General features: G+C 41.3%; 1 protein-coding gene across 1 annotated transcript; it reads left to right on the forward strand.

Annotated features, from left to right (window-relative positions):
* The first annotated feature begins 66 nt into the window (after nucleotides 1-66).
* On the forward strand, nucleotides 67-16,223 carry KRBA2 (KRAB-A domain containing 2). The gene is made up of 4 exons (XM_057500890.1): nucleotides 67-161; nucleotides 475-586; nucleotides 2,058-2,851; nucleotides 3,483-16,223. Exons 3-4 carry the CDS (start codon nucleotides 2,818-2,820, stop codon nucleotides 4,736-4,738), a joined length of 1,290 nt encoding a protein of 429 aa, XP_057356873.1. The 5' UTR covers nucleotides 67-161; nucleotides 475-586; nucleotides 2,058-2,817; the 3' UTR covers nucleotides 4,739-16,223.
* The last annotated feature ends 5,674 nt before the right edge of the window (nucleotides 16,224-21,897 follow it).

The following is a 21,897-nucleotide window of genomic DNA, read 5'->3' on the forward strand; positions in this document are numbered from 1 at the left end:
CTGCGCCGGCCTCCGGGCGCATCGGGACCCCAGCGGGCGGGAGGCAGCGGCGGGGACACGCGGCTGGGCGCGGGCCCGTGGGTGGAAGGGACTCCCCGACCCTGCGGCTCCTGGCGTCTCCCTTACCTTCCGGGCCTCTCTCCCTCCTGCATAGTGACCAGGTTCGGTGGTCTCCGGCCCTTCCCACCTCGCCCCGGCCTGACTCATTGGTTCAGCCCGGAGCTGGCCGCCCTCGGAGGGGTGGGCTGGGCGGCGATTAGCTGGCGGATACTGCGTGGAACCGAGCCCCGTGGGAGCCGAGTCCGCAGAGGTCAGGGAGGAAAGCCTCGCAAAGGAGGTGATCCTTGAACCAGTTCTTAAGGAACAAGCGGGAGTTTCTGTGTTGTGGAGGGTGCGGGGACAATGTACTAAGTACGTTATCTGGAGTCTTCGTAACCCATTGTGATGGAAAATAATATTCTCCCCATTTTATAGATGAGGAACCTGAAGCCTCAGTACCTTTGCCTAAGTTAATCACACAATGAATGATAAGAGAAGTTGAATTCCCAAGCTAGATTCTTAACCGCACTGCCTTGCTACTATACCTGTAAGTGAAGTGTTTGGCAAATGTCCTTTGAACATCTTTTGTTTCTGCTCTGTATTCGTCAGCTCTCTGAGGGAATACATCTGGGTAGAAGGCAGCGCCTGCCTTCTACGTTGTGTACCCCGTAACTAGTCGTCTAGTAAAGTATTTGTAAAACTACCAAGCAGTGATGCAGACGGTGCAGAGGAGGGAGAGATGGCAGTCAGCTGGAGCTGCTGAATGGGTGGGGAAGGAGGCTGATTCGACGTGGGTGTGATTTGGAAGATAAGTGGAAAGACATTCCAGGTCTGGGACTGCCAAAGCAGAGATTCGCAGGTGGTGAGGAAAGGAGATGTTTCCCGTTTTCTCTAAGCCCATTTTATCGGTTACACCAGATCACACCAGGAAGCTGGCCACATTCCTTTCCTGCTGCTTTAGAACAGATGTTGAAAACTAGGACAGCTGCAGGGATGGACAGAGAAGGTGAAGGAGTGAGTAGGTGGCTTCGGGACGGTGGGAAATGGAAGAGTGTGGGCTCTATCTTAAAGGGAGCTGCTGCCCCTCCACCCGGCCAGTTGCTGCCAAGCAGCAAAGCTCCCAGTGTGGCCAGATCCTCCCGTTTTTCAACAAAGTCAGAAATCTAGATTCTTATATGAAATCTCCTAATCTGTAAATGTAGTAATTAGTAAATTCTAATTAAAACAACAACACTGGATAGATTAACCAAAGTAGGTCTGTTAGTCAAATGTGTCTCTTGGGCAGTGCTTTAGAATTTTTCATATTAATATGAGGACCATATATTAAATACTGAGATTTTGCATCTTCCTATTATAAATTATTTCCAGCCTGTCTTCATTCTTTTATAGAATGGAAGTGAGGTTTTTCTTTCCTGAGCAGTCCCCTGAAGGGCCTCAATAGCAGCCAGCACAGCCACTCAATTTCCAAGGCATGCCAGTTTCAGTGTGGATTCTGGAAGGTGCTTTTCTGGATCCCACTGAATGCTTTGTGGTTTCAGGTATCTTCTGAGGACCACTGGGACTGTGGGATGGTGATAGAAATTCCTTAGGAAACAAAGTCCCATGTCAATGATTAAATGGGACTGGTGGATGAAACAAACTCGTGTCCTTACAGCAGAACTTCTCGGAGCCTTTAAAATGTCAGTTTGCACTAAGAATCTTGAGTTCAGGCTTAAAGAGCGTTTGATAATATTCGATTTCTTCAATTCCAAATGTTTATTTTCCACATTTTTTAATTTTGAAGAGTTCATGTACTATAGGTTCTCAGTTTTTCCTCTCAAAACAAAGTTGTCATTGAGTCTGGTTTTACAGTCAGTAATGTCTTAGAATCAGGAATGTTCCATGATTAACCAGTGATGCTTAGCAAGAGAATTTGAAGACTTTTTAGTAGAGAGCCTTTAGGATCTGGAAGCAGGCTCAGTTTAACTAAGACTCTTGCTCAGAACTTTTAAACATTTACATCTTTTTCTGCTTCTCAGGATTCTGTTCTGCACATATGCCTGGGATCCTGAGGATCTTATTTTCCTAAGATTGTTGGAATTCTGCTGTCATCCTATGAGCTCTTCCCTTGGCCTCATCACCATCCTATATCCTGGAATTCTAATAAGGAATGTCAGTTTAGACACCTGAGTATCAAGTTTTCTTCTGAGGAGTTCTCTGATCTTGGTGGAAAGTGGACTCGATTTGGGGTATCTCTTTTTGGCATGATACTCTTCTGACATATCTCTGTGTACATAAGTGTAATTTGTCCATTTCTGGAAACAGACCCTGCTACCACTATTCAGAGCCATCAAGCCTGTACCTCAAAGTGTCTCTCAGTCTTGGAGTGCCTAAGTTCATCTGGACTCTGCTTTGTTCTGGAAGTATCTGACATAGCTCGGACACTGTCAAAACAGGCCAGGCCTATAGACCTCCTAGGAGGGCAAAACCCCTTTTCCTTGCCCACAAAGCTGTCCTCATCTTGTTGGATATGAGACCTTTTCTTTACTTCTGTTACCTTCTGTGTTAATATTCACATGACTCACATTCTGAGTCATTTATGCTAGCACACCTGTGTTCCTGGTGTCCTCCACTATCTCTTTCCCAGCCCTGCTGAAGTTGCCCCTTAGCCCAGTCCCCAAGGTGGAATGGTCCCTGTGGCAGCAGCCATTGTCATTTCAGTAGGTAGCAACATACAAGGACATGACCAAAGATTAGAAGTGTTTGGAAGCCTCTTAGAAGGAGTGCTACAGAGACACAATGTTGGACAGTTATGAGAATATAGTCCCTCAAGGTAAGGACTCAGAATCTTCGTTTACTAATCCTATGTACTATTGACAGGGAAAAACCTAGCACTTGTCCTTGATTTTCCTAAAACAAGGAAAGACTCTTCAGCCACAAGAAATTATTTATGTTGACTGTGAAAAGGCTAAAAAGCCCTCCCTGTTGCTAACTTCAAGTTCAAAGTTTGTTATTATTATTATTATGTAGTACCTTCCAGCAACATTCTGCCATTTACATTATTTTAAAAGGTGCTGAGGATGAGATATTAGCCTACTGCATTAGGCATTTCCATTTACCCTCTTTCCTATTCAATTAATAAAGACCTGTTAATTAGAGTTCACTGTATGAGCTAACAGTTTCATTATTTATTCTGTTTGCCTCAAGTCTGAAATGACTGCATACTCGTATATATAGCTTATTGATTTAAAAGTCTATAGGCAAGTTCTGATTTTGAATGGTCTCAGTTGGCTTTCCACTTGCTTATTGTGTTACCACTTTATACTATTACTCTATTCTCTTTCCTCCATATAACAGTCTTCAAAAATCAGATTAAAGAATTAGTGAGGAACCATGAAAGAAAAGTCTTCCATATGAAATAGCAGCAAATTTAACTTTGTTCTGTTTCTTTCTTCCTTTCTTAGGCTCCTCCTTGCAGTTGTCCATGATGCCACAGAGAGCTGGAAATTATCTCCCTGGTATTTCAAATACATGTGAAACAGAAATGGAGATAAGTAAAATGAGAGAAAAGTTTCTTTTAAGTGTGACAAAGTTAGTAGAAAGCAAAAGTTATAATAGCAAAGTCTTTTCCAAAGAAAAGTACTTTCAAACAATAAAGGAAGTCAAAGAAGCCAAGGAGAAGGGGAAGAAGTCATCACGTGATTATCGCCGAGCAGCAAAATATGATGTGATCTCTGTACAAGGCACAGAGAAACTAATAGAGGCTACTCATGGAGAACGGGATCGAATTCGGTACTATGTACATAAAGAAGAGTTGTTTGATATTCTTCATGATACACATCTCAGTATTGGGCATGGTGGGCGGACACGCATGCTCAAGGAGCTGCAAGGAAAATATGGGAATGTCACCAAGGAAGTCATCGTCTTATATCTGACTCTGTGTAAACAATGCCACCAGAAGAACCCAGTACCCAAGAGAGGCCTTGCACCCAAGCCCCTGCCTTTTAAGGACAGTGACTCCAGATGCCAAGTTGAAATACTTGACATGCAGTCAAATGTTGATGGCGAGTTCAAGTTTATTTTATATTACCAGGACCACCTGACCAAGTTTATTATTTTACGGCCATTAAAAGCTAAACAGACCCACGAGGTGGTCAGGGTCCTGTTGGATATTTTCACAATTCTTGGTACACCGAGCGTGTTAGAATCTGACAGTGGCATAGAGTTCACAGCCCAGGTTGTTAATGAGCTCAATGTGGTATGGCCAGACCTAAAGATTGTCTCTGGTAAGTATCACCCTGGCCAAGGCCAGGGCTGCCTGGAGCAAGCAAGCCATGATGTCAAGAACATGTTAAATGCCTGGATGCAGAGTAACCACTCATGTCACTGGGCCGAAGGCCTGCGATTCATGCAGCTGGTAAGAAATCAGGCCTTTGATGTTTCCATGCAGCAAAGTCCATTTGAGGCAATGTTTGGTTGTAAAGCCAAACTTGGACTGTATTCCTCATATTTACCCCGGAAAACTGTCGCCATTTTACAAACAGAGGAAGAACTAGAAGCTGCTGAAGAACAGTTAGAGAACAGCCTCTGGATCAGGCAGGAAGAAAGGGCTGAGATAGGAGCAGATAGATCTGATGTGGATGAGGACATTGATCCCACTCCTCCCGAAGCTACAGAGCCCCACACCTCACAAGGGGCCCCAAGTCTCTTCTGCTGGTGAATAGGCACCTGCTGGGTAGGCACTCATGGTGTCTCTGGACATTGTGTGACCATCTGAGAGCTTGCCAAAGGCCCCAGAGGTAAGGAATAGGAAGGCTCTCAGGTCAAGTTGTCCATGGTAATCCTTGCTCAAACGGGGAAAGCAGATCAGGCCTGTGGTATAGGGCTGCCATAACAAAGTCTCACAGACTCAGTGGCTTAAAACAACAGAAATTGATTCTCATAGTTCTGGAGACTGGAAGTTTGAAACAAGGTGTCAGCAAGGTTTGTTCCTTTTGGAGGCTCTGAGGGAGAATCCATCCCATGCCTTCCGCCTTTCTCTGGTGGCTGCTGGCAATCCTTGGCATTCCTTGGCTTGTGGTAGAGTAAGTCTGCTCCCTGCCTCGTCTTCACATGGGCCTTCTCTCCTGTGTGTCTCTGTGTGTTCTCCTTTTCTGTCTCTTATAAAGACACCATTGGACACCAAATCCATGTCAACTGATTTAGGGCCCATCCTTATCAAGGATGATCTCATGTGGAGACCCTCACCTTAATTACATCTACAAAGACCCTTTTCCAGATAAGGTCAGATTCACAGGTGTTGGGGTTTGGACTTGGACATGTCTCTTTGGGGGCCACAGTTCTATCAACTGCAAAGTAGAAGAATATGTTTGCATACAGAACATGTGATGGGGTCTTAAACAAGCAGAGCTAGTGGGACTGCCCTACATATATCTAGCACATATTCCTTCCCCTGCCTATTGCTGCTCCTCAGACAATACCCTGAAAGATGGGGGCCTCAGAGGGAAAGATGTAGATGTAGGATAATGGGAAGAAATGATACTGATCCAATGTGCCCTAGAGATTGCTGCCTCACCGGCTGAGCTGTTTCCTGCTTCAAGAAAAAAAACGTATGTGCCGTCCCTGCTTTCAGAATGCCATACCCAGGAACTATGTGACCTGCCTGAAGTATATTTTAAAGTAGGTCAGAATTAAGATGTGGCTGGGATTTGAGTCTGAATCTGTCAGTTATCTATGCCTCAAACATAGTAAACATGTATTTCTGCAACTGGTCAGTGCATTCCAGGAAGTGACCAATAGCCAGGAAAACAAGGACCTGGAACAAAATGCAACTGTTGGCTTGAGGTCACTGCTGCACTGCTGCCACCAGAGAAGAATAGAGCAAGGGCCAGTCTGGGTCACTGTTCAGAGTAAAGATTACTGGCCCAACCAAAGGGAAGGATAATGCCCTGGATCTGTGTCCTGCTGTATTCCCAAGGCCTAGCAGAATGTCCATCAGAGGTGTTCAGCGATTTGTTGAATGTGTAAATGATTCTGCAGAGATGGACACAGGGAAAGAGAAGGGGCCTGCAGCCCTTTATTCTCCCATACAGCCTTCCTGCATATCCTGGAGCCATCTAAAAACCATCCTGGTTACCCTAGGGCCAGTTCCCTCTTCAGAAAGGGGCAGTAACAGCTCTGATGCTGCCTACCTCACAGGGTCCTTGTGAGATACAGTGAGATAACGTATGTGAAGGGGCTTTTCCATAAACACTGAAATCCTCTGTGCATTGTCCTTGCTACTAGCAGATCCTTTCCCCCACGTGAGAATTGGAGACCTTTGTCAATTGCCCTTCCTTTGCTGATTAGACAAATGTTTGGTTGGGTATCCAGGGAAGTTGTGCTGTTATTAGAAAGGAGGTGGTATCACTTTCCAATTTGTTTTGGGGGGTCAGGATCTTGCCCTGTCCTTAGCCAGCACCTTACTGTCCATTCCTTCTTTGCCACTCGGCCTAACGGGGACTAGGGGGCCCAGCTTGACTAATGTTACTACCCCTTACCCCATGCTGACCTGCTACCTCCTAGTTGCTGGGCAGACCAGGAACCACATCATCAAGTCCTGTGGGTGAGAGGTGAGATGAGGCATGACACTGTCTTTCCGGGGGGGAAGAGAAAGGGGCTACAAATAACTGAGGTTTCCGGAGCCGCTGCATCAACTCTTCCTCTTTTGCTTCTTAATGTCAGTGGCCATGGGAGAGAGTTGGAGGTGGACATCTTGACCCAGTCCAGCCTTACTCTGCTTTATCCTATGTCAGCATCTGGTACAGAGGTTACCAACTGGTGCACTGCCAATTGCTTTCAGCTTGCAAATAGATTTTGGTTTTGAAATTTAAAAGATTAATTTCCATTACTTTAAAAATTGGAGATTTCATACAAAAATCTGGATGTCTAGCAACTCTTGAAAACTTGGAAGATCTGGCCACACGGGGTCCACATTTTTGCGTGGCAGCAGTTGATGGGCTAAGTGTAAACCCCCAGGAGGCAGTCTGCGTACACTCCGGTCAGCTACAATCTGGGCCACTCAACATACATGATTGTGCATTTCTGTGGCCAGTTGCTAAAGAAAGGCAAGTGCAGTCAGAATGTGAATAGTGAATAAAGGCCAGAAACCGGCCCGTGTACCTTTAACAATTTATGATAAAAGTGGTTATTTCACATCAGTTGGAGGGGTGGTACTATTCAATTAGTGGTGCTGGATCAATTAGCTGTCTATCCAGAAAAACTTGAAATCTGAACCTTCACCATAAAAAAATTACTAAAATACTGAGAAAAAATAGATTTCTGTGATCTTGGAATAGAAAAAGCCTGCCCAAGCAATATATGAAATTCAAAAGCCATAAAAGAAAAGGCTAATATACTTGCCTACATGAAAATTTTAAGTATCTATGGAAAATAATGCCACTCAAAAAGTGAAAAAAGATAAATGATAGATTAGGAGAAATGATTTGCAACATCGAAAACAGACATAAACAGACTGATTTTAAAAAGAGTGCTTACAAATTAATAATGAAAAGAGCAACCAACCAAAAATGAGCAAACCACAGAAGGAAACTAAGTGGGTAGTTTTGCCTCATGTTGTGCCTGTGTGCAGTGGTTGTGTGATAGAAGAGCTCTGGACTTAAAACCAGATCAGGGTTGTCACTTTAAGTCAAACAGACTCAAGTTATTTGAGAGTTTTAATTTTTTCCATTGTGTATGTAGGAAAAGAAAAGATGCTTGTGATCCTGTCTTGATTTAACAAATCTTACTGATAAGGAGGTACGATAACTGCTGCATTATTTTCAGAGCAGTTGTATGAGATTCCTGGGGCTGCCATAACAAACTGGGTGGCATAGTTGTTTAAGCAACAGAAATTAAGTGTGTCACAGTCCTGGAAGCCAGAAGTCTGAGATCCAGGTGTCATCAGGGCTGGTTCCTTCTGAGGGTTGTGGGGGAGAATGTTCCAGGTCTCTCCTAGCTTCTGGTGGCCTGTGTTGCTTGGCTTGTGAATGACATTCTCCCTGTGTCTTCACACCTTTGTGTGTCTCTCTAAAGGGCCCCTTCTTACATGGACCTGTCATGTTGGATTAGGGCCCACCCTAATAACAGCTTAATTTGATCATCTGCAGAGATCCTATTTCTAGATAAGGTCCCATTCACAGATACTGGGGATTATGACATCAACAATTTGTTTTGGTAACAGGGACACACAGTTCAACCAACAGCAGCAGCCAATCAGAATGACAGGTTTTTTTAAGGTAACTTTTATGAGGTGTAGCAATAATTGCTAAAGTCTTAGAAGATTTAAAAATCCCTCTGTTTCAAATAAATTTGCAGATTAACAGAAAACAATTGGTGCCAGTTACAAACGTTCATACAGATCTCCATTTTGCATAGGAGAAGCAAATTGATATTCTTGAGAAAGATCTTAATACCTTATTTAACTAGATTATTTTTATGATGAAGAATGGAGAGAGGTAATGTTGCCATATCTTCCTGAAACTCCCTTTTGTTAATTGTGAAGACTTGCATTTCTAATGCTAATCTCTGGAATTCTGTTAGGAGGCTTATGGAACTCAATTTCACTTGGGGGGATGGAGAGTGGGATAAAGATTTTACTTAACAGTGAAGTGAGGATCCTTCTTCCATAGGGTTCAAGTTCTGCCTCTGCATATAAACTAGACCTATAACCCTAAACAAATCCCCTAAATTCAAATCTCATCTGTAAAATGGGGCTGATAACAATCCCAACTTCAAAGAGCTGTGATGAGGATTATGAGGGTATGTCAGGAAGGGGTGCTGTTTGCCCTCCTGTTTAGGGTATGTTCACAGTTTACTCTCTACCAAGAATGAAGAGCCAAACTAGGACAAGTCCTTTCCTTCAAAACACAAGAAAGAGCTGGAACAGGATGGCAGCCACTGAGCAAGTCCTATCCACATCCATCCTGGGCTGGGTCCTCCATCCTGGCTTCTGCACAGGTTTCAGCACAATGCCTCATGCCACAGTCCCCCTGCCTATTCACATGCACAACCACATTCTAAGCCACAGCTGGCCCCGGAGCTCCTGGTCAGGACATGCTCAGCCTCCCAAGGTTGAGTACACCACCACAGTTCTCCACCTGCCCCCTAGGATGCAGGAGTGCAGTGCAGTGGGAAGAGCTACTTTGGTCCTCAAACACACTTTCGCTTTGTGTGTATGTGCAAATATTTAATATGGGATCTATCCTGTTAACAAATTTGTAAGAGTACAAAGTGTTAGCTATAGGCAAATGCACAGCAGATCTCTAGAAGTTAATCATCTTGCATAACTGAAACTTCACACCTTTTGAATAACTACTCCCCGTTTCCCCTCCCCCCAGCCCTTGGCAACCACCATTCTACTCTCTGCTTCTATGTGTTTGACTGTTTTAGATACCTCATATAAGTAGAATCATGCAGTATTTGTCCTTGTGTGACTGGCTTATTTCACTTAGCAAAATATCCTCCAGGTTCATCCATGTTGTCACGTATGGCAGGATTTCCCTTTTTAAGGCTAAATAATATTCCAATGTGTGTATACTGTATGTTTTTTCCCACCAATTTGTCAGTGGACATTTCCACATCTCAACTATTGTGAATAATGCTGCAATGAACATGGGTGTGCAAATAGCTTTTCGAGATCCTGATTTTAATTCTTTTGGATAAATTTGCAGAAGTGGGATTACTGGATTATATGGTATTTCTATTTCTGATTTTTTAAGAACCTCCATACTATTTTCAGTAGTGTTTGCACCATTTTTCACTCCCACCAACAGTGTGCCAGAGTTCCAATTCCTCCACATCCCCACCAACACTTGCTATCTTTTGTTTTTCATTAGCATTCTCCTGTGATTTCTGATTTGCATTAACGTGATAACTAGTGATGTTGAGCAGCTTTTCATATACCTGCTGACCGTTTGCATGTCTTCTTTGGAGAAATGTCCATTCATATCCTATGCCTATCTTTCTAATTGGGCTATTTGGATTTTGTTTTGGTTTGGTTTTTGGTCTTTTGCTATTGAATTGAAGGAGTTCCATATATTTTTTTGGATGTTAACCCCTGCCCAGATGTATGGTTTGCAAATGTTTCCTCCCATTCCATAGATTGCCTTTCACTCTGTTGTTTCCTTTGCTCTGCAGAAATTTTTTAATTTGATGTAGTCCCACTCGTTTGTTTTTGCTTTTGGTGTTATATCCAAGAAATCGTTACCAAGACCAATGTCATGAAGCTTTTCTCTGACATTTTCTTTAAGGAGTTTTACAGTTCCATGTCTTACATTTAAGTGTTTAATCTGTTCACTTTTGCTATTAACAGAGGGAAGAAAAGTTTATTTTCCAGCAGGGCATTCTGCCCCATGTGTGAAAGTGCTTTAGAAACTACAAAGGGCTACACAATTGCTAGATGGTACCTGCTATGTATCACTCTCTCAAAGGACCAGTACACCCCCATTTGCTAACCCTATGGCTCTTTCTCTGTCCTATTCCATCTTGACTTCTTTGTGATGTTAAATCCACTTCAACCTCCATCCCACTTACTTTTTGGTTTCCATGAAACCAAACTCTAGTGTTTTTCTCCGACTTACGGCCATTCATCCATTCCTCCCTCATTGCTACTCTCTCCTCCCTCTATCTACTAAGATACTTTTTTTTCCAAGAATCTGGTGGGGGGCGTTTCTTTCTTTCTTTCCCATCCTTGACCATTTCTTCTAGTCTGTTGCAATGAAAGGCTTTGTGGGCAAAACTCCCTTAGCCCTCTCCCAGGCTCCAGCCTTGTAGCTACTTAAGGGCTTCTGAATGCCAATAATCATCCCAAATATGCTGTTGAAAGGTAAAATGAGACACATTAAAATTTTGAAGTTTGAGCAGACTTCTACTGAATTGGGCAGAGGCAAACTGAGAGTGGTTAGGAGTATGCCCCTGACAGGAGCCTGGGGCAAGGTTTCTATAGAGACAGAGGAAAAGCAAAGTGTTTATTTGATTGGTTATAGCTTAAGCGGTTGCCTTACTTGGGAAAACCTAGTAGGCTATTTGTGATTAGATATTCTTAAATTTCACTTTCTCAAATTTGAGGCGTTGGCTCTGGCTTGGGTTTTGGTTTGCTTGTGTCAACTATCAAGGCATTGATATCAGAGCCACCTCAGTCTAATGGCCTCCTTGTTTAAATATTTTAACAATACCCTTGCTTCTCTGTTCCCTAATTCTATTGATAGCACCATGGGGTCACCCAAGCCAGAAACCTCACGCATCCTCAGCACCTCATTCTTCCTCGCTGCCCACAGTCAGTCATTTGCTAAACCAAGTCATCCCTACCAGTGGCAGATTTTATTTTCCAAACGCAGGTGTAACCTATAACACATGTTCTTCTAGACCTCCATTAAGAGATGGGGTTTTTGTCACCTTGAACTGAGGTAGACCTTTGTTTCTGACTTGACCAACAGAGTACAGAAGAAGTAATGATGATATTTGTGTTCTGAGACTAAGTTGCAAAAATGCCACCTCGCTGTCTTGGAATGCTCACTCTTGGGTCCAACAACCGTGCTTTGAGGAAGCCCAAGCAGCCTTTGGAGAGGCACACTTGGAAAGGAAACAAAGTCGCCAGCCGTCAGCCCTGGCTAAACTCTTAGCCAACAGTTAGAACCGACTTGGCAACCATGTGAAAAAGCCACCTTGAAAGGGACACCCTCCAGTCCCCAGCTGATCTTCCCCAGATGATGCTGTATGGAACGGAGGCAAGCTCTGGCCAAATTGTAGATTCATGTTAAAAAATAAATGATTGTGTTGTTAAGCTAAGTTTGGGTTGGTTTGTTATGCAGTAATGGGTAACTGACTAACTGTGAATCTATTACCATATCTCTATTTCCCCAGGTCAGGTCCTTGTTACCTTGTTTAATTGGGGGACAACTTGCCGAATGAAGCTTCTGGAAGTAAAGCTCTGATCACAATAATAGTAAACACTATTAAATGCTGATTTACCTACAGTGCTAAGTGCTTTAAATTCATTATGTTATTTAATCCTTACCACTGTACAGAGTGGTTTGAAGCTGAAGAAATGAGTTTAAGTAGGCAAAGTAACTTAAGGACATAATTTCCCTCTCTCATAGAGGAGGAAATGATGCTCAGAAAGGTTAATAACCAGGCCAAGATCCAAACCCAAGTCATTCCAAGTCCAAGGTCGGTTCCTGTAACCACTTTCCCTGCTCAAGAATTTCCAGTGGCTCCCATTGCTCCCAGGATAATGACTTAAACCTGACTCCAAACCTGCTATCCAAGTTGGAACACAGTTTGGTCCCAACTACATTTGCAGCTTTGGTATTGCAACCTCAGGTATAGGCATGTGAATTTTTTGGTTGTACTTGTTTTGTGTGGAGGGGTGGAAAGAAACTCAGGCTGTCAGCTAGTCCACACTCCATAGTCACTAGCTCTTTCCTGGACTTGGTTTCCTGAAAAAATGAGAGACAATTGAACTAGCTTATATTAAAGTTCTCTTCGAGCCTAACTCTCTGTGTTGTAGAAACTGCCCTCTTGTACTTTTGTGCTTCCTGCCTCTCCTAGAACTCCAGTGTCTGAGTATCCTATCAGGGCTCATGCCCACTTCCGAGAAGGTGAGAGAAGATGGGAGATGCAGAGATCAGTGCTTTGTGAACGTTCATTTACCACTTTACCAGAACTAGCTTTATGTTGTGGAATGAAATCTGATTTTCTACAGTTCTAGGAAGAGAAGGAACATTTTTTTCTGATATTTCTGAGGTTCTATTCCCAGTGGTTTTTTTGATACTAAACATCAGAATGTCATTAGTTAGCACTGGGGTTGGGAACGGGGTACCCGGGGGAGGGTGCCTGAGAACCTCAGGTTTGCATTGTTGCTTGCAAATTATTTTGCATGCTTTGTGGTCATCAGTGCAGCAGACCATTTAAAGCATGGTTTAACAAAGCCAGGTTCAGTCACAGTGGGCTGATTACCTCTGCAGTTCCACTTCTGATGCCATGGCTTTGGGAAGGTTTGGGGGGATGGGTTGTTTTTAAATGTGTGATTTACATATATTTCCTTTTGTTTTGTAGAATTTTTATAGAAATTGATTTGAAACCTGAGATGCTTTTAAATATAAAAGAGCAAAAGCCATCCCAAGAACTCTGTAGTTCAAGAAGTTAACCAGTGGCAGAATACGTTTGTTGCTGGAGTCTTCTAAATTGCTAGAAGTCCAGAATTCTATCCCTTTGAATTTTTTTAAACATGGTTTCTTTTTCAGTTCCTGGTTCCCCCCTTATTATTGTTATCTTGGCGCTAATCTTTGTTTACCCAGGTTCTGACATTTTTACCCCAGAATTAATTACTCCAGATGGTCGACTCTACTGTGTTTTCCAAGCAAACAAAGTGGACAGGAAATATGAGTTTCCTGAGCAAACTGGCTTTCCGTTTTATTATGAGACTTTGCCTTTTAGAAGCTCTTTATAAGATGTTTAGCATATATCTACTTTTCTTATTTATAACTGATAAAGTATTTTTTTATTTAGGTCTAATTAGGTTTTACCTTTTCCCATTTAAAATTTAGTCCTGATATTTGGCCTTTTGCTTCCCTGAGTCTCCTTTGTAGAATCTATTGTTCTGTTTAATTTTAACTGCCACATCCTTTCTATGGACTAACTCCTTTCTCAGAATAACTTCTCCACACCTGGTATTTTGGCCTAGAATTTCTTTTCACTTTTAGGCATTTCCTTTGACATTGCAGTGGGGATGATTAACAGATGAGCTCTTGTGAGCCTTTCCTCTGGGTTTTGCACAGACAGGTCACTGCTAACATCGGTTCAGTGACCAGATGTTTGCTTCTCCCATCCCGCAACTCCATGTCAGCTCTGAGGGTGCTATTCTAGGAGGGGTATCACCTCTCTTTACATCTTTCTCCTTTTACATGGCAGGAATCCTGAAAAAGGATGCCTTAAATGTAGGGACCACTAGGATCTTTAACACATAACTCAGATCACCAATAATAACCCAACTGCCTTCTGGTCCTGAAAAACTACCTTTCTGCCTGAAATGATAGCCACCTGGAAGCTGCCACCCTTCTTCCTCTCCAGGTGCAAATACTGTGTGTGTCAGGAAGAGAGCCTTCTTGAAATCTGTCCTGTCTCTGCTTTCCTCCTCCATCCCTCCTCTGAGACTCACCCACTTCTCTAGACTATCACTTTCATTCATTCATTCAACATCTGTAAACACCAACTGTGTGCTGGGCATAATGCTGGTCTTTGGAAGTACCATCAAATAAATAATCATGGTAGAGAGTGCTAAGTCCTGAAATAGGGCATAAAGCAAAGACTTCCTAAGTCTGCAAAGGAGTGCTCAGTGAGGGCTCCACACAACGGTAACCTAAGCTGAGTTTTGAAGGGTTGTTTGCAGTTCACTGGTGAACATTCTCCATTCTGCCTACCTTGTATTAGAGGAATTATTTCAGGGGAAATAAACTTGGCCAGATCCTCAGTAGAAAAACCTGGCAGACACCACCTTAACCCAGTGATCAAATTAACATCCCAAGTATTCATACAACTACTGGTGCCTCCTGATATCACGCACTGAGAAGAGCACAACATTTCTGTAATATTTCTACCAAAAATGCATTACCTGAATCTAATGAAGAAACAAGAGACAAACCAGATTAAAAAGCATCCTACAAAATAACTGGCCTGTACTCTTCAAAAAGGACAACGTTAAAAAAGACAAAGATGGAGGAACAGTTCCAGTTAGAATAGGCTAAAGAGACGCGGCAACTGAACGCAATGCATGATCCAGGGTTTTCCTTTGTTACAGTGGACATCACTGGGACACCTGGTGAAATCTGAACATTGTCTGAAGATTATAGTATTGTATCAGTGTTAATGTCCTGAGCTTGAGAATTGTACTATGGTTATATAAGAGAATGTCCTTGTTTTTAGGAAATGCACATTGAATTTGGGGGTGATGGGACATGATGTCTGTAACTTATTGTCAAATGGTAGAGAAAAAAATGTATGTGTGAGAAAGAGGGAAGGAGAAAGAGATATAAAGCAAATGTAATGGCAACATTCTGGGAAATGTGGGTGATGAGTATAAAGGAATTCTTTGTACTGTTTCTGCAACTTTACTATAAGTCTGAAATTATTTCCAAAAAAAAAGAATTGGCAGGATCCCACCAAAGAAAAAAGAAAGGTTTGTGACTAGTTCCTTAAGCCCTGGGACCTGTGACCGTGGGAATACAGGGCAGTAATTTGCCTTTTGCTCTTGGGCCTGCAGAGGTAAGATTACATGCAGGCAAGAACCACTGTGTCTTCAAGTCCTCATATCCCCCATGTTGCAGATCCCCAAAAGTAACTGAAAGCCCAAGACCCTGTGCCATTTCCCCCTCTGTACACAGATATATTCCAGGGTTCAGTTGAATACAGTGTCTGACAAATCCCTGCTCAGCTAAACAGACATGGAGCCAGAAGTCTCACAAATATCCTACTACCAGCTTCACCCCAAACAGTGGTTCCCCACTGAAAGCAATTCTTCCTTCCCATTAGTTGAATTCTTCAGTGAATTCTTAATGTTTTAGAGCAGTTTTAGACTCACAGCGAAATTGGGATCAAAGTACATAGAGTTCTCACATGCCCTTCCTACACACACACCTTGTGGCCTCCCCCACCACTAACATCTGGTACCAGTGCTGTGCATTTGTTGCAAAAGATGAACCGACATGAACAAGTTATCACCTAAAGTCTACAGTTTACATTACATTAGGGTTCCTTTTGGTCTTGTACATTCTATAGGTTTTAACAAATGTAAAATGATATGTGTCCACCATTATAGTATCATACAGAATAGTTTCACTGCCCTAAAAATCCCATGTGCCACCTATTTATCCCTCCCTCCCTATTCTTAAATGCTTGGCAACCACTGGTTTTTTTACTCTCTCCATATTGCCTTTTCAAGATCATCATATGGTTGGAATGATACAGTACATAGCCTTTTCAGGCTGCCTTCTCTCACCAGCATGCATTTACATTTCCTCCATGTCTTTTTGAGGCTTAATAAACCGTGTCTGTTTATTACTGATTAATATTCTATTGTATGGTTATGTCAGAGTTTATCCATTCATCTATTGAAGGATATTTAGGTTGCAGTTTTTGGCAATTATTAATAAAGCTGCTTTAGTTATGTATGAGTTTTTGTGTGGGCATAAGTTTTCGATTCATTTGGGTAAATAGAATTACAATTACTGGATGGTATGGTTAAGAGTATGCTTAGTTTCTCAAGGAACTGTCAAATTGTCTTCCAAAGTGGCTGCACCACTTTGCATTCCCACCCGCAGTGAATGAGAGTTCCTGTTGCTCCACATTATCGTCAGCATTTGATACTGTCATCAGTATCTGGATTTTAGCCATTCTGGTGGGTTTGTTGTGGTATCTCCTTGTTTTAATTTTCAGTTCCCTAACGATAATGTGATGTTGAGCATCTTTGATATGCCCATTTGCCATCTGTGTATCATCCTTGGTGAGGTGTCCATTCAGATCTTTTGCCTATTTTTAAATTATGTTATTCATTTTCTTGTTGTTGAGTTTTAAGAGTTATTTGTATATTTTTGTATTTATCAATACTTTTTCCACAAATACTTTCTCTCAGTCTGTGGCTTCTCTTCTCATTCTCTTGGAGTACTTGGTTTTTATTTACTCTTCTTGTATTTCTCTGTTCCCATGCTGCCTGGCTTGCCTATAACCAGAGACTACAAGCTTAACTAGCAGCCCTAGGGGATTTAAAAAAGCTTTATTTCAAGGTAAAAGTTTATTTACTCAGGTGCTATGAAATTCACCATGCTGAGCAGTGAGTCAATTTAGAAAACTGTAATAAAACCAAAGGGTGCTCTTTAGACATCAGATCAGACAAACAATATAAATCCTAATCAAATGTCTATTGTATACCTGTACTAGAGCTCAAAATCGTTGCATTTTTTTCTGTCAAGATTATTTACAAAAGTCTCTTTAGTTATCCAAACTTTATATATTTATTGTTATCTCTTGTGCAATATTACCAACTTCTTCAAGTCTTGCAATGTGATTGCCATTTAAAACAAGGTCTGTAAATCCCAGCTATATAACTATTAAAGTTGCCTTCATAAGGCAGCATAGCTTCAATTGCATACTTATCTTTCTCTTTTCCCTTTAGCCAAAAGAGTTGTGTCAATCAGGATAGTCTCAGCTATGCTGAGGTAATAAGAACCTTAAAATCTAAGTAGCTTTTTACAACCAAGCTAAATTCTCTTACACTATCTGTCTTAGTCTGCCCAGGCTGCCATAACAAAATTCTATAGACCGGATGGCATAAACAACAAATTAATTTTCTCACAGTTCTGGAAGATAGAAATCCAAGAACAAGGTGCCAGCTGACTGGATTCCTGGTGAGAGCTCTCTTCCCAGCTTGAAGACAGCCACCTTCTTGTTGGGTCCTCACATGGCCTTTTCTTGGTGCATGTGCACAGAGATAAAGAGTAAATGAGCTCTCAGGTAGCTTTTCTTATAAGGACACTAGTTCTGTCCTATCAGGACTCCACTCTTATGACCTCATTTAGCCTTAATTAATTCCAAAAAGACCCATCTCCAAATACAGCCACACTGGGGCTAGGGCTTGGGCTTCAATATATGAATTTAGGAGAGACACACTTCATTCCATAGCACTACATAGCCATCAAAAGTCAGCTATGGGCTCTGCTGCATGTCTCCTCAATGTAGCACATGGGGACAAATCAGCCACCGTCTTGAATGTTGCCAGTTACTGTGGCAAAGGGAATGAGATCTCTAGAAAATTTCACACTAGCAATTAAGTGCTGTGTCCCAGAGTAGAAATGTGTTTCAATTCACTGACCACAACTAGTCACATGATCCCATCCAATCACAAGGGAGCCATAAGGTGCAATCTTAGCATATACCCAGAAGGCAAAGAGCTGGGGGAAATATTTGGTGAATAGCTTTAATGATGACCATAGAAAAGTAAATGGTTACTACAAATCTTGCAGACTCTTTAGCTTAAGATTACACAAATGAGATTGATACACCAATGTTTATAGCAGCACTATTCACAATAGCCAAAAAGTAGAAACAACCCAAATGTCCATCAACAGGTGAATGGATAAATAAAATGTGGTGTGTGTGTGTGTGTGTGTAAAATGGAATATTATTCAACATTAAGAAAAATGAAATTCTGATACATGCTTCAACATGAATGAACCTTGATGACATGCTAAATGAAATAAGTCAGACACAAGAGGACAGATATTGTATGATTTCACTTATATGAGTTACCTAGAATAGTCAAATTCATAGATACAGAAAGAAGAATAATGCTTACCAGGGGCTGGCAGCAGTGGGTGGAGAGGAGTGGGGGATGGAAAATGGAACTTACTGTTTGATGGGTGCAGAATTTCAGTTTGAGACAATGAAAAAGTCTTGGAGATGGATGGTGGTAATGGTTGCACAACAATTGAATGTGCTTAATGCCACAACTGTATACCTAAAAATGCCTACAATGATAAAATTTATGTTATCTACATTTTATCACAATAAAAGAAAAATGGGGGGAGGAAGTAAGCTGTTTATAGGAAACATACTTAAGTTACAAAAAAGACAAGATGAAAATAAAAGGGTAGAAAAGACACACCATACATAAGAAAGTAGACATGACCATACTAATATCAGACAATGTGGACTTCAAAACCAAGAGTATTATTAGACTAAGAGAGTGTGTTTTACAATGATAAAAAGATAAATTCATTCAAAAGACATACAATTCTGAATGTGTATATACATAACAACAGAGCTCCAAAATACTTGAGGCAAAAATTGACAGAATTAGAGAGAAGTCAATAAATCTATACTCATACTTAGAGATTTTAGCACACTTCTCAGTAATTGATAGAACAAGTAGCCATCCTAAAAATCAGTAAAGACGTAGATTTAAACAACACTATCAACCAACTTGACCTAATTGGCCAGCAACTGCAAAATACACATTCTTTCTAAGCACACATGAAACATCGAAATAGACCATATGCTGGGCCATAAAGCAAGTGTCAATAAATTTTAAAAGATTATTACCTTACAAAGTATATTCTTTGACCACAACGGTATTAAATTAGGAGTCAGTAGTAATACATAGAAAACCCCCCACTATTTGAAATTCAAACAACACACTTCTAAATAACCCATGGTCAAAGAATAAAAATCACAAGAGAAATTAGAAGATATTTCAAACTGAATGATAACGTAAGCACAACATATCAAAATGTTTGGGATGCCATGAAAGCAGGGCTTAGAGGGAATTTATAGATTAATTCTTTTTTTATAGATTAATTCTTAAAGAAAATTTATATTTATATTTTAAAAAGAAGACAAATTAAAAGATGAAAGATGTAACATCAGTAACCTAAGCTTCCATTACAGACTTTAAAAGAAAAAAGGTAAGTAGAAGAAAGGAATTTTAAAACAATAGGAATAAAAAAACAGAAGTTCTGACCCAGACCAGCATGGAATAGAAAACTTATTCCTCCCACTTAGTACAGTTTAAAACCTGGTCATTATATATAAAACAAATACAAGAAGCCTCTGAAAAATGGAATAATGTATAATACATTTTACAATGTGAATAAACCTTGAAAACATTATGCTAAGCAAAAGAAACCAGACACAAAAGGCCATGTATACTTCCATTATATGAACTAAATAAGCAAACTCATAGAAACAGAACGTAGTTTCCAGGGGGTTGAGGGAATGGGGAATGGGGAATAGAGGGATGCAAACATTCTGGGACTGGATAGTGGTGGTGGTTGCACATTGTGAATATACTAAAACCACTTAATTATGTACTTTAAAATGGTAAATCTTATGGTATGTGAATTATATCTGAGAGAGAGTGGGCAAGCACCATGGAGACTCACTCCTGTGCAAAAATAGGACTGAGTGCTAAACAAGAAAACTTCAACATTTTTCTAGCTGGATTTCAGAATTGCTATGGACCAGTGACTCCTGTATGCCTCTCAGTACCCCTCCCCTTGCCCATTTTAAACACTAATGTCTATAATGGTTATCCCTTGACTGTCCCATGGCTGTATTTTGGGTATGCAGAAGATGACCATTTGTTTCTCTAGTTCATAGGTATTCAGATTGCAAGAAACTATACTTGAGTAGCTGTATTTAAGGAATTACATCCCAAGAACCTCATTTGCACCTGGACCTAATTTAGATATTGTATTAGTCTGCTAGGGCTGCCATTACAAAGTACCACAGACTGGGTAGTTTAAATGGCAGGAATTTATTTTCTCACAGTTCTGGAGGCTAGAAGTCCAAGATCAAATGTAGATAGGTTTTAAGACCCCTCTACTTGGCTTTCAGATGGCAACTGTCTCACATTTCCCTGTGCATGCACATACCTGGTGTATCTTTGTGCTCCTAATTGTCTCTTCTCATAAGGACGCCAGATTGTATGACACCCTATCAGCCTCGTCTTAACTTAATCATCTCTTTGAAGACCATATCTCCAAATACAGTTACATTCTGAGGTACAGGGTGTTAGGGCTTTAATATATACATTTGGGAAAGACACAATTCAGATCATAATAGATGGCAAGTGTATTATAAATTTTTAGAGCTTCCTATTTTCCTGATGCCTCAACATACCTACAAACAGTCTGTAAGCACCCTGCTGGGTGCCCAGGTGCACCAGTGTGATAAGGCTGATTCCTGCCACAAGTTCCCCTTCATGCCCTCTCCTATGACTTAGTGATATTCAAATGCACCATTGAAAACACCTCAGACATTTTGGTTGTATACTCCACCCTGACCCCAAAAATGGCACTTGCCCATGGGTCCTCCTTCTCAGCTCCCCATCTGCTTGGTTGAGCACACTCCCTGGGCATTCCTCCCATGTGGCTCCTTGCATGGCATGCCATACCTCCCTCTCCTAGGACTTGTGAGTATAATAAATTCTCTAATTTCATATGCTTCTCTGAGTATAATTTCCACAGCTTTGTTGAAATATTCTTAATGACCTCACAGGAGGGACGTATTCCCCCATTTACAAAACAGATCCTGAATTTTCAGTTGATTGATGTAACGGGATGAGACTTTTGGGGACCTTAGGAGACATGAATGTATTTTGCATGTGGGAAGACTGTAAATAATTTGTGACCATAAAACAGACTACGGTGGCTTTAAAATACATTCATGAATTCTTTACACTCTTCCCCTGAAGAGGAGAAGTTTAATTCCACCTTTCTTGAGTGTGGTGTAGACTTATTGGCTTGCTTCCAAAATATTGAGTGTGGTGGAAGTGACAGTGTATTTCTTCCAAGATTACATCATAAAAGACATTGGAGCCTCCTTCTCACTGCTGTTAGATCACTCACTATGGGGGACGTTAGCGCTGAACCCCCAAGCAGCCCATGAAGAGGCCCTTGTGCCATGGAACTGAGGTTTCCTGTCAACAGCCATGTGAATGAACCATATTGGAAGTACATCCTCCTGTCCCAGTCAAGCCTTCAAATGAGTACAGCCCCAGCTGACACCTTCTCTATAACCTCATGAGAGACCCTGAGCAGGAACCATTCAGCTAAACTGCTCCCATATTCCTGGCCCCAGAAACTATGTGATATAATATGATGTTTATTATTTTAAGGTGCTAAGTTTGGGGTACTTTGTTATCCATCAATAGATGATGTACTGTCTTTGTCAAAAGAGGAAAATTATAGATAGACTGAAAGAATGGCCTCCTTTATTCATTTACACTACCTGCCTAGCCTCTATACTTTGGAGTTTATGATTTCTACAGAATCATAAAGCCACTTTCTC

This window comes from Manis pentadactyla, chromosome 4 (genome assembly GCF_030020395.1).
Source record: "Manis pentadactyla isolate mManPen7 chromosome 4, mManPen7.hap1, whole genome shotgun sequence".
Taxonomy (NCBI): domain Eukaryota; kingdom Metazoa; phylum Chordata; class Mammalia; order Pholidota; family Manidae; genus Manis; species Manis pentadactyla.

Coding starts and splice junctions, on each gene's coding strand:
- KRBA2 (XM_057500890.1), top strand. CDS start 2,818: ATGTTGGACAGTTATGAGAATATAGTCCCTCAAG. Junction 2,852..3,482: donor TGAGAATATAGTCCCTCAAG/GTAAGGACTCAG, acceptor TTCCTTTCTTAG/GCTCCTCCTTGCAGTTGTCC.